At 41.5% G+C, this 14,915-nt stretch overlaps 1 protein-coding gene across 1 annotated transcript in view; it reads right to left on the reverse strand.

The window, feature by feature from the left end:
• epg5 (ectopic P-granules autophagy protein 5 homolog (C. elegans)) overlaps positions 1-14,915 on the reverse strand; it is a 94,173-nt gene that overhangs the window by 11,362 nt on the left and 67,896 nt on the right. Inside the window, exons 31-37 of the mRNA XM_034170167.1 lie at positions 14,723-14,879; positions 11,754-11,948; positions 7,609-7,822; positions 4,109-4,296; positions 3,706-3,913; positions 1,019-1,094; positions 398-501 (exon numbers count right to left, since the gene is read on the reverse strand). Coding sequence (XP_034026058.1) covers positions 398-501; positions 1,019-1,094; positions 3,706-3,913; positions 4,109-4,296; positions 7,609-7,822; positions 11,754-11,948; positions 14,723-14,879 — 1,142 coding nt within the window. The remainder of the gene's footprint in view (positions 1-397; positions 502-1,018; positions 1,095-3,705; positions 3,914-4,108; positions 4,297-7,608; positions 7,823-11,753; positions 11,949-14,722; positions 14,880-14,915) is intronic.

A 14,915-nucleotide genomic window follows, 5' to 3' on the forward strand; every position in this document is an offset into this window, starting at 1 on the left:
ACTACACAGATTTTGACAAAATTTGCACCACAGATAGATATTAGGGCATGGAAGACTCCACTTAATTTTGGAGGAGATCCAGATCCGGATTGGCAGATGTCAGAAATCTCTGTATACTCTTGTTGCATTGTGTTGGGGAATCCGGATCCAGGTAAAGTCCGGGTCACAATGTGAATCACCTATCTTTTATTCTGAGTCCTCGTCAACCCTTAGCGGACATCAGAAATCTCAGATTGCTGTTGTGTTTCAATAAATTTGGTTTAGTTAGTTTTAGAATAATAGCTAAACATCAACTAAACAGATGCTGCTGAAGACAAAACCTCCTTGATTAAAGTAATAATACAATACAGACATTTAAGAACAGCAAGGAGTCAGTAATATGTCAACAGGGACCCACCTTTGAATTTGTGGTGCAGAGTGTCAGTGAGTTGAACGTACAGGCTGACCAGACATCCTGCTGCACTCGCATCAGTCTCCAGCCAGGGGTAACACTTGAGGTTACTAAAACAAACAGAAACATTGAGCTCTTAAATTTTGACAGAAAACTTACTCTTTTCTTTCACACAGAAATGAGGATCACAGGGAATGCCTCTGAAATGTTTGCCTAGCACTAGGTACTAATGAAGACTGTCGTTACAGAATTATCCCGATGTAAATGTTTTTTTATTTGGTCACAGCAGCAGACATGCTGGTCTTACACCAGGGGATGGTGGAAGAATAAACAAGTAGTGGTAGACAAAGTATGTAGAAGGTGATTTGATAACTGTGTAATGTATGCTACATTTCTAAAGTCAGGTATTTCCTCTGTAAAGTACTGAAATACACACGCTACAACTGAACATCTGACATCAAGCTGCCTAATTAAGCAAAACAAGAATCTGAAAAATGTAAATATTGTGGTTGGATTGCTCTGTTTTGCACTTTCAGGGAGCTTACACCTGTTTCCTTTACAGGTTTCATCTATCTATCTATACGTGTGCAAAAAAGGCGTCCTGGGTGGAGCGTGATCTGTGCTTACCCAGTACCTTCAGTGTTCAGTGGAAGGATCCAAGGCATAAATAACTTCACAGTCTTTCTGTGTAGGTCCTGTAGTGCTGAGAGAGTGAAAAACACAGTGAGAAATAACACTGCAGCAAAACAATAAAACTGAGCTCAAATCTGTGAAAGAATTATACTACAATCCGCTGAACTCAGGTTTTTGGGCACTTCAAAGTTCATACTTACGTCACCAGCAAAAGCTTTTATTTTGCTTTTTGATTCTGTTTCACACTGCAGTTATGGGAGCGCACCACAGAGATGTTCGCACAGATACACTCATTTGAGCAGTAGCGCCTCATACTTTCAACTGATTGCCACGTAGATGGATAATAACACGCAACATATTAATAACACCTTTTACAGTTAAGGTATTATTAACAGTAACAACAGCAATACATGAGAATAGTACCAATTTGGCAAACGAACAAACGCATTCGATAATTTTTCTTTGTGTTTAGCAGGAAATGGAGGAACAGTCCGCCCTTTATCTCAGTGTCAGTAGATTGCATTTACTCCAGGGACGCCACTGACGCTGTAACTCAGCAAGGAGCAACTATCTAGGATGTAATGCTGTGGCATTTGACCCCAATCATTAAATCCAGTGTCTGTAACAAATACCCATTGTCAGGAATAGACAGAATTGAGGGTGGTCCACATATTGCTTATGGACAATCAATTCTCTAAAAGTTTGTAACCCTTCAATAAAACATCTCTACATAAGACATATGGATTTCCTGAGTCCTATCTGTGCAGTGTCCAATTATTCTTTATCACACACTGTAAACAAAACACATCATACCACAAAGACTTATAGTTGGACAAAGAATTGGCCATTGGTTCAGGGTTGTGTGTTAGCTTTCATACATCATGCACTAGTTTGAACCACACAGGGTAGGTGTTAGTGATGTGTGGGTCAACCCATAATCTGCAGACACTCATGGGTTCATGTGTGGGTCGGGCAGGTTCAGGTAAGCTTAGTAAGAAAATATTGCATGTGCGGGGTGGGTCACAGAGTGACAAAGTGGAGCTCCCACTAGGTAATTAATATTTTAAAGATACATTACACACTTTCTCAATGGCACAACAAGCTTAGATGTGATTATTTCCATCTAACACTGGCCACAATTACTATTTTCTTTAAATCTCATCAGTATTCCTCTTGCACACATAATTTTATGAGGTAACAGTGGCGAAAGAAAAAACCATCACACACGTCATAGTAGAATTCCTGTCATCTGCAGCAGCAGACTGTAGGTGACAACTTGAGGCACAGTTATTTTCAATGCTACCAACACGGACATGAACTTACTTCACTGAAAGATAGTGTTTTGCACAGCAATGTATCAAAAGAGAAGGTGCGCTATGCCCCGCTTGAGTCTGCATTAAGCTGTGGAACCTACATCCCACAAATATCGCTGCACCAAATCATAATTGTGACATTTATAATAATACAATATATAATACATTTACAGTCTGGCAACAATCAATTTTAGCTAAGTAAAAAAAAAAACCTGTAGCCTAACAAGACGTCAAAGTTTTGTGAGAGAGAGAGTTCAGACACACTGGCCTTTTTTCCCCCCTTTTCTCTCGGAAATGGTCAGGTTTGCTCTCATGACGGGTCAGGTTTTAAAAACCCTTCACCCACACTTCACAATTAGGTGTGAAAGTACCCTTAGAAAATTTAGACATTCCAGTCAAAGGCCCGTTATCACATTCTCCGATAGGCCTCCCAGAAGGTCATTGTCTGTAAAGGTTACAAACCAGCGTGTGAAGATCACGGTTGCTGTATTGTCATGATGTCTTAAGATGGGCAGACACTGTACAATATTTTCAATCGTTGTACTCGGCTCCAGCTCAAACTGTACGACAAAACGGCAGGGTGTAAAAGTTCAGCGCACAAGATTTATGTTCTCACACTGTACGGACTGATGCTCTGATGCGATCTAACTACTCACATTGTACGTTCAAAAACCACACGTCGGACTCGTGTTTCTGGAAGCAAAAGGTAAACAGAAGCTTTTTTCCTTTTTTTTAAAACTTTATTTGCATTTCTTATTTTTACAAAAACTCAATGGGAGATATCAGTTAAAAAAAAATACAAGACTTTACATGAGTTGAAGAATAATGGGGGAAAAGAAACAGAAGCTGCTCTCCCAAAGAGATGATCACTGTTTATGCTCTCTCCAGTGTTTGCACAGGCACAGTGCAAGAGGTAATCAGCGCATAGACGCTTGTAGGGCTGCTTCAGCAGCGTGATACCCTCACGACGGCCAACCAGAACATCAAACAGGTTTGATTTTCATCCGACCATACAATTGCCAATCGGGAGGTGATCGTGAGAGGTTAAACGCAGCTCGTTACTCCATGTATACTACACGATGCAGGATGCAGGATTAAGCTGAAACTTGGCGCGATCCAAAAAATTCTGAAAAATTGAAAAATCGGCTGAAAAAGGGCCAAAACTTGCACAGTGTAAGACCAGCTTTATGCATAGAAAAAGACAAAACGACAACAACAACAAAAAAACAAATCTTGTCTAGTTTCCAATCTGAAATTCTGAGGTGGCTGATCATTTCATTGTCCTTTTCCATCATGGAGGTCAGGTTAAAAGAATATGATGGCTGAACATGTTACTATTCCTAAACTATGTTGACATTAGAGTATTACCTTTCAATACTTTGGTGCTGCCAACTGACTCCCTGGCACAGCTGCTGAGCTGTGTGTTGATAAGACAGCCAACCAGATGGTCCCAGAAGCAAACAACCTGACTGATGTATGGCGTCCAGGCAGAATAGAGGCCAAAGCTGCGGAGATCTTGCTTACTGAGACGACTTCGTAGGAAGTAATCGCTCAGCCAGTCAGTGGTTTCATTCACCTGTGCTCAGCCAGCAAAATAACACAGCATGTTTGTGATAATGATGAATGTTTAAACATCTAAACTTTAAACAGCTGAACAGAATGGCATCTGCTAGTGTACCCACTGTGCACAGTTGGTGGGATTTTTTTTTTTTGGCATTTATTGTCAACATAATCAACAATAACAAAAACAACTGTAAAGTGTGTTTGTTACCTGCTGAGGAGAGAGGCTGACGAAGAATCTGTGAGAGGAGGCCTGGGGTCCCGCAGCACAACTAGAGGTCTCCAGAGTGCTGAGTGGCTGCTCACCTTTATTCTTACTGCTCCGAGACAGAGGCAAACAGCCCAGCACTCGCAGAGTCACGTTCCAACATTCTGGACTCAGTAACTGGTTTGAAGAGCCTGGTCAAATCAAGAAACACTTATTTGTTGAAGAAATGTTACATCAAAACACCTAAGCTCAATAATACAGCAAATAAATAAAATAAATTAGCATTAAAGAAGGTCTACACCAAAGAGGTTATATACAGTAGAATTCAAGCCACAGTTCATAGTGAAGACAGTGAAGCATGGTGGTGCAAGGATCATGATATGGGCATGTTTCTCCTACTACGGTGTTGGGCCTATATATCGTATACCAGGTATCATGGATCAGTTTGGATATGTCAAAATACTTGAAACGGTCATGTTGCCTTATGCTGAAAAGGACATGCCCTTGAAATGGGTGTTTCAACAAGACAATGAACCCAATCACACTAGTAAACGAGCAAAATCTTGGTTCCAAACCAACAAAATGAATGCCTCGCAGATGTGAAGAAATCATGAAAAACTGTGGTTATACAACAAATACTAGTTTAATGATTCACAGGATTGCTGAAAAAGCAGTTTGAACATAATAGTTTTGAGTTTGTAGCGTCAATAGCAGATGCTACTATTATTGTGAACACCCCCTTTTCTACTTTTTTTTTTTTTTTTTTTTTTACTAATAGCCCAATTTCATAGCCTTAAGAGTGTGCATATCATGAATCCGGAAACTTCACCAATATTTTGCCCGGTTAGGAGGCGTCATGTCCCATGAAGGACATTCGCGTTTAGTGGGCAGCATATGGAGTGTGGACTCTAGTTCTCATATATAACCTCTTTGGTACACACACACACACACACACACACACACACACACACACACACACACACACACACACACACACACTGGCTAATGTGCCTCCTTAGTAGGCAAATAATGATTAAAGTGGATTCCTGATCAATTTGACAAAACCCATTCAAGAGGACAATGTCTATGTTCCTATTTCAGCTCTGTCTTCCAACTGGTGCAAAAAAGTGCACAGCGCATCACAAGTGTTAGTGGTAGTTTCCAATAATGAGTCATCTTTTTTTAAGAACCAGTGCTTGTGTTGTCTAAATAGTGAGTAGAATTATACTCATTTGCGGGCCCATGGGTGTGTAAATTGGTAAAACCACAAGGTTTTTAAAAACAAGAATCTCAGAGCATAGATCTAAAATCTGTAATCATGATAACAAAAGTCCCGTGACTGTGCATTTTTCTGTGAAAAATCATAATGTAAGTTCACTCAGATACTTGGGTATTAAGCATGTACAACTTAATCGTGGTGGAGATGTTAATAATTTGCTTCTGAAAAGAGAAGCTTTTTGGATCTATACGCTTAGTATACTTTTTCCTAAGGGTTTAAATGAGGATTTCGACCTGAAACCGTTTTTGGAAGGTTTTTTTTTTTTTTTTTAAGCCTCTAACAAGGCATATGATGTATTGATTGTTTGATTTGTACTTTTGCCTTTTTGGTCACCTTGGAGTGTTTTGTTTTATTTGATTTTATTAAAGTGTGCTTTGCATTTGTGTCTCCGTCTGTTTTTTTCTTCTCTTGTTTGTATTGGTTTGCGTTTATTTATCTGATTGCTCTTATTTACTTGTGAGAATGTTTGCAACAGATAATTGGACCAGATGTTTTTAATTTGTTTGATTGTCTTCAGCTGGGAGCAATCACTGTTTCTGACAATATTTAGACAGGTGCGTTGCACCAAATATACTGTCTGACGAAGGGCTGCTGCCCGAAACGTTAACTTTTTTCTGTTCAATAAAACTTTTTTCTGATTGAGAGTGCCGTGGCTGTGCGGATCATTTTTGATTTTCTCATGGTGATATGGTGTTGATCCTGCACGCCTCTTCAGATGCTTGGGATGTGCGTGTCTTCATCGTATTAAATTATAGATGTTCAAATGTAAATTAAGATGTTTTTAGGTCGTGTTAGTGTAGAAAAGCCTAACCAGGGACGGGAGTTGTAAATTAGCACTTGTTGCTATACTCTGTATGCATCACATTAGCTACAAGCTTTGATTGGTAGCTATGTCTGATTGTATTGTCCCTGTCAAATAAACTAATAAATAAATAAATAAATAAATCTAAAACAGAGACATGGTAAAATGCACTGATGGTGTGTTGACGTCATCCAGCAGCAGAATGCAGTTGCATCATTAGACCAGCAAAAATCATGGTCTAAAAACCAGTGCAGTGCATTTCCAGTTTTTAGATGGCACAATAATCAGACGCATCTTACATGAGAGACTTCACAATGCACATACACCCTGCTTGTGTACACAATTAAACTGACTGAAAACAACCAATAATAAAATAAACATTCATGGAAAAAACACAAAGCTGTTAATGCTTCACCTTTGGGAGCTCTGGTGTCTGCTAGTGCACTGACAGGTTAGCACAATCTGTTAATGGTCAGAAAACCTGTCAGTTTCATCTGCTTTCTCAATACCAAAGTACCGTATGCCACATGCACTTCCTCTTAAAGGGAATGACAGGTTATGCTCTCGTTAGACTCTGATTGGCTTATTTCATGTCATGCCCTCAACACACCAATGACTAATTAGGTTAATTTTGTCTCACTTCCAGCATCCACTGTCCTAGTATGTACTTAGATAGTAATATATGGTTGAACAAGCCCCAAATGCATGCACCAGTGACTGCCAAGATAGGATTCTTTGTGTACATGGCCGAAACTGTCAACAATCAGTGCTGCCTACTTGCATTCATACCCTAGCTTAACATTACCAAACAGAACTAGATACAGGGGGGAAAATAAGTATTTGACTCCCTGTCAGTTTTGCAGGTTTTCCCACCTACAAAGAATGGAGACGTCTGTAATTTTTATCGTAGGTACACTTCAACTGTGAGAGACAGAATCTTAAAAAAAAAAAAAAAAAAAAAATCCAGTAAATCACATTGTATGATTTTTAAATAATTAATTTGCATTTTATTGCATAAAATAAGTATTTGACCCCCTAGAAAAACAGAGCTTAACAATTGGTACAGAAACATTTGTCTGCCATTACAAAGGTCAGACATTTCCTGCAGAATAAGATGGCTTCTTAAAGAAAAACTAACAGGTCTGTGAGAGCCAGAATTCTTGCTGGTTGGTAGGGGGGTCAAATAGTTATTTTATGCAATAAAATGCAAATTAATTATTTAAAAATCATACAATGTGATTTTCTGGATTTTTTTTTTAGGTTCTGTCTCTCACAGTTGAAGTGTACCTACAATAAAAATTACAGACCTCTCCATTCTTTGTAGGTGGGAAAACCTGTAAAACTGACAGGGGGTCAAATACTTATTTTCCCCACTGTATCAGTGTAGCTATAAGGATCAAATCCAGTGCATTACACACTTACTGGTCATGAGAAGACGCAAACAGTCGCTGTAATGGTCAGGAAAATGGTGGCATAAAAGCAAGGTCCAGTGTTTGGTGAAAAGGTGAAATGGTGTGAGGAGTTCAGGTTCAGGGTCGTGGCCACAGACGCAGAGAGCACCATGTACCAACTCCAGCAACTGGGTTCTCACAGAAAAGACAGGATGGGCTGCACTCAGCCACTGTGACAAATCAAACTACAAAGAGGAGACACAACAGTGGTGACTGTTCCTGGAATGCACTGAGTATTTATCAGGGTCTCACAATTCAGCAATTTCATACTTTTTCCATCGTAATCAAAAACAAATTATTATGTATCCTTCCAAAACAACTACTTAAGTGTCATCTATGGAGACAAAGACATAAGTCTTATATTTTCCCTGAGGCCCATTGGTGCTAGTGCTTAACTCGACGGGCGGATTCTGTAGCATGAAACAGATCAGTGTCTACAACCCCCCTTGAACAGGACACCAGTCCATCCCAGATTACGTCCCCAGCCAAGGACATACCCATTTACAGGTGGGTGAACTGGAACAATGCAGATCAAGTGTCTTGTACAAGGACACAGACAGGTAATTTGTCTGGGAACCAAACCCAAGTCTACATACAGTAGTGTTCAGAATAAATAAGCTTTTCCAAATCAGAAACCCTGGATGACCAGCCAGGTCCACTCACTCCTCAGGGCCTGCGACGCTGCCTTCAGGTCAGGTGACAGAGCTCTGTATAGTGCTGCCAGAGCTGACCTGAAGAGAGGAGTAAAAAGAGCAAAGGCGGACCACAGGATGCAGACAGAGTCCCATCTGTCTAGCAACAATGCACAGAAGGTGTGGCAGGGAATACATGACATCACAAACTTCCGGGATTGTGATGCTCCAACAGCGGACCTGAGTGCACCACTGGCAGAGGAGCTAAACGGCTTCTTTGCTCAGTTCGGGTCTTCCCAGCTGCACTCACCTGCTCCCGCCCTCCCCCCGCCCCCACCTGGTCCATGCACCACTCTACTCACTGTAAAAGAGCATGATGTCAGGTGAGTGCTCCTCGCAGTTAACCCCAAGAAAGCTGCTGGCCCAGACGGAGAACCTGGCAAGGTGCTCAGAGCGTGTGCCAACCAGCTAGCCCACACCTCCACCAGGATCTTCAACCTCTCCCTGGATCAAGCAGTCATCCCGTCCTGCCTGAAAACCTCCACCATAATCCCGGTGCCGAAGAAGTCTCCCATCACCAGCCTGAATGATTACCGCCCGGTGGCCCTCACTCCGGTAATCATGAAGTGCTTTGAGAGACTGGTTCTTCAGCACATCAAGGACCACCTCCCCCAGACCTCGACCCTGACCAGTTTGCATACGGGGCAAACAGATCCACAGAGGACGCCATCGCCGTAGCTCTCCACTCTGCTCTAAACCACCTGGAGCAGCCGCAGAGCTACGTCCAAATGCTCTTTGTGGATTATAGTTCTGCCTTCAACACAATAATCCGGAGGTGATGAAGCTGCCTACAGAGAGGAGATCCGGCAGCTGGCAGCCTGGTGCTCAGAGAACAACCTCGCTCTGAACACTAGGAAGACGAGAGAGATCATCAATGACTTCAGGAAACACTGCACTGACCCTGCCCCCCTTCTCATTAACGGCGAGCGTGTGGAAAGGGTCCACACCTTCAGGTATCTGAGCGTTCTCATCTCAGACTGCATCTCCTGGTCCAATAACATCTCCTCTATCCTCAAGAAGGCTCAGCAGTGGCTACACTTCCTCAGAGTCCTCAGGAAGTACAACCTCAACACCAACCTGCTGCTGGCCTTCTACCGCTCATCCATTGAGAGCCTGCTGACATACTGCATCACAGTATGGTTTGGCAGCTCCACCGCTGCTGACAGGGAGAGAATGCAGAGGGTTAAGGCAGCACAAAAGATCATTGGCCGCCCTCTCCCCTCCCTGTTGGGCATTTACACCTCCCGCTGCCTCAGCAGAGCCAAAGAGATCTCCAAAGACTGCTTTCACCCTGGCTCTGCCCTGTTTGACCTGATGCCCTCAGGGAGGCGCTACAGGCTCACAAGGACAAAAACAAACAGACTGAAAAACAGTTTCTTCCCCAAAGCCATAACCACATTGAACTCTAGCATGCACTGATCCTCCTCGTGCAATCCTAACCATGTGCAATAACCCAATCACCCATGGACAATATACATTTCTGTGCAATATATTTATATCCTAGCCGCACCTTGCACTAGTGTCAATTGTAGATATATTTTTCCTTACATTGTTGAATTTTTCTTTATATCTTGTTTTTGATACATACTCTTGCACTATTTTTATCTCTTTTTTTTGCACTATTTTTATTTTTATTCTATTATATTGCACTGCAACTGGATGGCCCTAATCTTGTTGTACCAATGTATAATGACAATAAAAGGCATGGTGATTCTGATTCTGAATAGTAGCGCTATGTGACTAAAAAGATTAATCCAGGTTTTGAGTATAATTCCTATTGTTACATGGGAAACAAGGTACCAGTAGATTCTCACAAATCCAACAAGACCAAGCATTCATGATATGCACACTCTTAAGGCTATGAAATTGGGCTATTAGTAAAAAAAAGTAGAAAAGGGGGTGTTCACAATAATAGTAGTGTGGCATTAAGTCAGTGAGTTCATCAGTTATGTGGAACAAACAGGTGTGAATCAGGTGTCACCTATTTAAGGATGAAGCCAGCACCTGTTGAACATGCTTTTCTCTTTGAAAGCCTGAGGAAAATGGGACGTTCAAGACACTGTGCAGAAGAACAGCATAGTTTGATTAAAAAGTTGATTGGAGAGGGGAAAACTTATAGGCAGGTGCAAAAAAGTATAGGCTGTTCATCTACAGTGATCTCCAGTGCTTTAAAATGGACAAAAAAAAAAAAAACAACACAGACGCGTGGAAGAAAACGGAAAACAACCATCAAAATGGATAGACGAATAACCAGAATGGCAAAGGCTCACCCATTGATCAGCTCCAGGATGATCAAAGACAGTCTGGAGTTACCTGTAATTGCTGTGACAGTTAGAAGACGCCTGTGTGAAGCTAATTTATTTGCAAGAATCCCCCGCAAAGTCCCTCTGTTAAATAAAAGACATGTGCAGTAGAGGTTACAATTTTCCAAAGAACACATCAACTGGCCTAAAGAGAAATGGAGGAATATTTTTGTGGATGGATGAGAGTAAAATTGTTCTTTTTGGGTCCAAGGGCCGCAGACAGTTTGTGAGACGACCCCCAAACTCTGAATTCAAGCCACAGTTCACAGTGAAGACAGTGAAGCATGGTGGTGCAAGCATCATGATATGGGCATGTTTCTCCTACTATGGTGTTGGGCCTATATATCGTATACCAGGTATCATGGATCAGTTTGGATATGTCAAAATACTTGAAGAGGTCATGTTGCCTTATGCTGAAGAGCACATGCCCTTGAAATGGGTGTTTCAACAAGACAATGACCCCAAGCACACTAGTAAATGAGCAAAATCTTGGTTCCAAATGAAAAAAATTAATGCCTCGCAGATGTGAAGAAATAATGAAAAACTGTGGTTATACAACTAAATACTAGTTTAGTGATTCACAGGATTGCTGAAAAAGCAGTTTGAACATAATAGTTTTGAGTTTGTAGCGTCAACAGCAGATGCTACTACTATTGTGAACACCCCCTTTTCTACTTTTGTTTTTACTAATAGCCCAATTTCATAGCCTTAAGAGTGTGCATATCATGAATGCTTGGTCTTGTTGGATTTGTGAGAATCTACTGGTACCTTGTTTCCCATGTAACAATAGGAATTATACTCAAAACCTGGATTAATCTTTTTAATCACATAGCACTACTATAATTCTGAACACTACTGTACTGGTGACCCAACTCAATCCCACTGAAGTACCTGCTCTGCATTTATCAAATGATAGCAATATTAGAGCAAACATCAACTAGAAGACATTTTTGTAGATAACATTGTCAAATTCAATTAACACTAGGTCTTGTTCTTTTCTGTCAAGCCCATCATCAAAGTTACAGGTGTCTGAATCTGTATAAATGTGGTGTTGGGCCAACCTCACAGTCTGAAAACTGCTGCTACAATATGATGCATTTTGCTGTTTTGTTTGAGCTAACCTTAGTGAGAAGCATGAAAACTACATCAGCGCTGTCTGTGTGTAAGGATGACACCACGTCTTGGTAAAGGAATACGAGCTGACTGGGTGCTGCGTTGGGAGTGAAGAAAGAGGAAATGAGAGGGCACAGAAGCCTTTGCTCCAGGATGGTCTTCAGGACACGAACACACTCTTCTGGATTGTTCTGAATAAATACCTATGTGTACAACATAAAAAAAAAAATATGTCATGTAATGAAAAAGCTGTTTAACAAAAACTTTAGCTACAGAATGAACATGCACTCTGAGGCTTTATTCCTTAAAGGCTAGGTCCTGCTTTTATGTCTGTCTATTGTTTGAATGAACCCTGCATTTCATCAACTCACCTCCTCCTCAAGATCAAAAACAACAACTGACACCAGGGAGTGCTACACTGTCCTGCCAGTGCTATGATACAGAGCACATCTTTACCAATGTGATGGGTCTAATTCCTCAGAGCAGCAAGCCTTTCAAAATATTACCCCCACCCCACCCCCACCCACATTTTTTGTCAACTATTTAAATATGACAGAACTATTACTTCCCCCAAGTAAACATTTTCATTCATTTTTCAATGATGAAATTTTTCAACAATTCCCAAATTTCCGGATGTATAATTATAATACTATTTATACTGGATGTTATGCTGACAAAGTATTTTTAGTACTGATGAGATTTAAGGGTGAATAAAAAGTCTGCGGCTCTTATTGTACCTCTGTTCTGCATCAATAAAACAGCCAGATTCTGTAGAGACTTTCAAGTCCAGGTTTAAAACGCATTTATTCTCCCTTTCGTATGGCTAGCATACTGGCATAGTATGGTACTATGCTTCCCACCTTTTAAATTCATTTTATTAGTAAACGGAGTGGGTCTCGGTCTCATCTTTATCTACCGTCTGGGTCTGTCAGTGAAGCTTAGGGCTAGTGGTCGGCAATCACCTCAGTATTTCTTCTGCTTTCCTGTTGCTTAATGCTGACGATCTATACCTTAAGTGTAGTTTTTCTGGCTGACTGAGTCTGTTTTCTTTTAGCCTCTGTCCGAGATGTTGCTGCATCCATATGCTGGATTAGATGATTTCTGTAAGACATGGAATGGACTCTGCTGCACAAACATATCCAACGAGTGGCTCGATCACCCCCCTCCCCGACCCTCCTCCCCAACACTCCAGATGGTGGACTGGACGCCTGCATGGACTCTCATCAACTGTTGCTTTCTTGTGTTCTGTATTATAAATCTTTTTGGTAAAATGGCCTAAGCAGAGGGTCACCCCTTTAAGTCTGGTCTGCTTGAGGTTTCTTCCTCATTATCAATAGTGGGACTGTTTCCTTACCACTGTCGCCTGTGTGATTGCTCCAGGGGGTTGGTAAGGTTACACCTTACTTGTGTGAAGTGCCTTGAGGCACCGCCGCGACGCGCGGAATTCCTCCGCATGTCTGTCTCAATGTGCCGAAAAAGTGCTGATGTCCACATCTTTTCACAATTCCTGTGCTAGTCAGACGACGTCCCAGATAAAACACAGCGTCCAGTTTGGAAATGAACAGCACATTCCACTGTTACAAGAGTTTTTGTCATAGAAAGAGGAGCGGAGGCTTCGCACGTCGTGGCGGTGCTGCATGGCGCAAAGCAACGCCGTGATGAAGCCTCACGGGACATGTTCTGGCATGTCCAGGCACATCCACAATTTCTCGGATAATCACTCGATGGAAAAACCACCGACAGCTGTCTGAACTCCATCTCAAAGCCGTCCTGTGAGACCAAAACGGAGGTGGTTTTGTCTTGCTCCAGTAGCGAATCCATCGTGACGCGCAAAGCCTCCGCTCGGCTTTCCATGACAAAATCTCTTGTTAAAAGTGAAATCTGCCAGAAAATGGTTGATGTCCAGCTTTTGTGATAACCAGAGAAATGGCACCCGATGGTCACGGATCCATACAGCCATCCGTTTAGAAATGAAATGGTCGTTCAGCCTGTCGATGGCGGCTTCGGAGCGCGGCGCGCCCCACAGCTGCTGGGGGCCGTCCTTAAAGCGACAGTAACACTCCTTATTCTCTACCAAGCCCGTAACATTTTCACCGAAAGCCAGATAAATTTTTCTAATGCTTTCCAGCTGCCAGTCTCTAACAGTTTCTGAAAAAATTCTGATGGGAAAAAAAGCCCAAATCATTCCGCCATTTCCTGACAATGAAAATCTGCCGAGGGGGTGGACCACTCCTCACTCAAAGCCTGCTCACAGACGAATGACGCAACCGACAGGTGTGGAAAAACTCACGCATGTGCACGAGGGTTCAAGCTTGTCTGACGCAATCACACGTGATTAAAATCCATATGGTTTTTGAAAAAAATAATAAGGTCGGATACTCTTCTAATAGACCTCGTATAGGGTGGATCCAGAAAACAAATCTATTGTACCAATGAATAGATTTTAACACTGCGTGGTAAAAACAAGCCATAAGTAAATAAAATGTTGGAATATACACCCTTACGTACAGCCACGTAACCTTTTCATGTAACTTTGGCAAGGATAATGGGAAGTTATGGGAGGTCATTTATGACCATGGACAGACATGTATTTTTTTTAACATTAGAAGGTTTATTTATAATAATGTAAAATCAATGATTAGTTATAACATTTCATAGATAACGGAAGCAGTATAGATATGATAAATACAAATAGAGCCATTTACAAATATATATATATAAAATGTAACTCGGTCAAAAATTACCCCACTTGGTCATTTTAGTTGCTAAGAATCATTAATTTGTTCTAAAATTTACAAATCAACATGCAGATCCACATCAGAGCTAAGTGAAAAGGGGAAAAGCTGAAAGAACTTTATTACTGCTTCTCATTCTATAAATCGACACATTTGACATGAGCTTAAAGTTAACTCATCCTATTCTATCTAAGCACTCTAGACAAAGCTATACAATTGATGTGTATGACTGTGTTGTGCACCTGTCCTAGCATCTCCACACACGAGGACAGATACTGGCGTGTTGGAGGATGTCTCAGAGTGTCTTCGCCCACAAAGGACACCACCTTATAGAAGGCCGACACACCAACATGCTGCACAGCCGGCGATTTTTGGGCTTTGTACGTGTTCACCAGAGCCCTGAGCAGAAAACACATTCCTGTCCTGAGTCAAATC

The sequence above is a fragment of the Thalassophryne amazonica genome, chromosome 5, assembly GCF_902500255.1.
Source record: "Thalassophryne amazonica chromosome 5, fThaAma1.1, whole genome shotgun sequence".
Taxonomy (NCBI): domain Eukaryota; kingdom Metazoa; phylum Chordata; class Actinopteri; order Batrachoidiformes; family Batrachoididae; genus Thalassophryne; species Thalassophryne amazonica.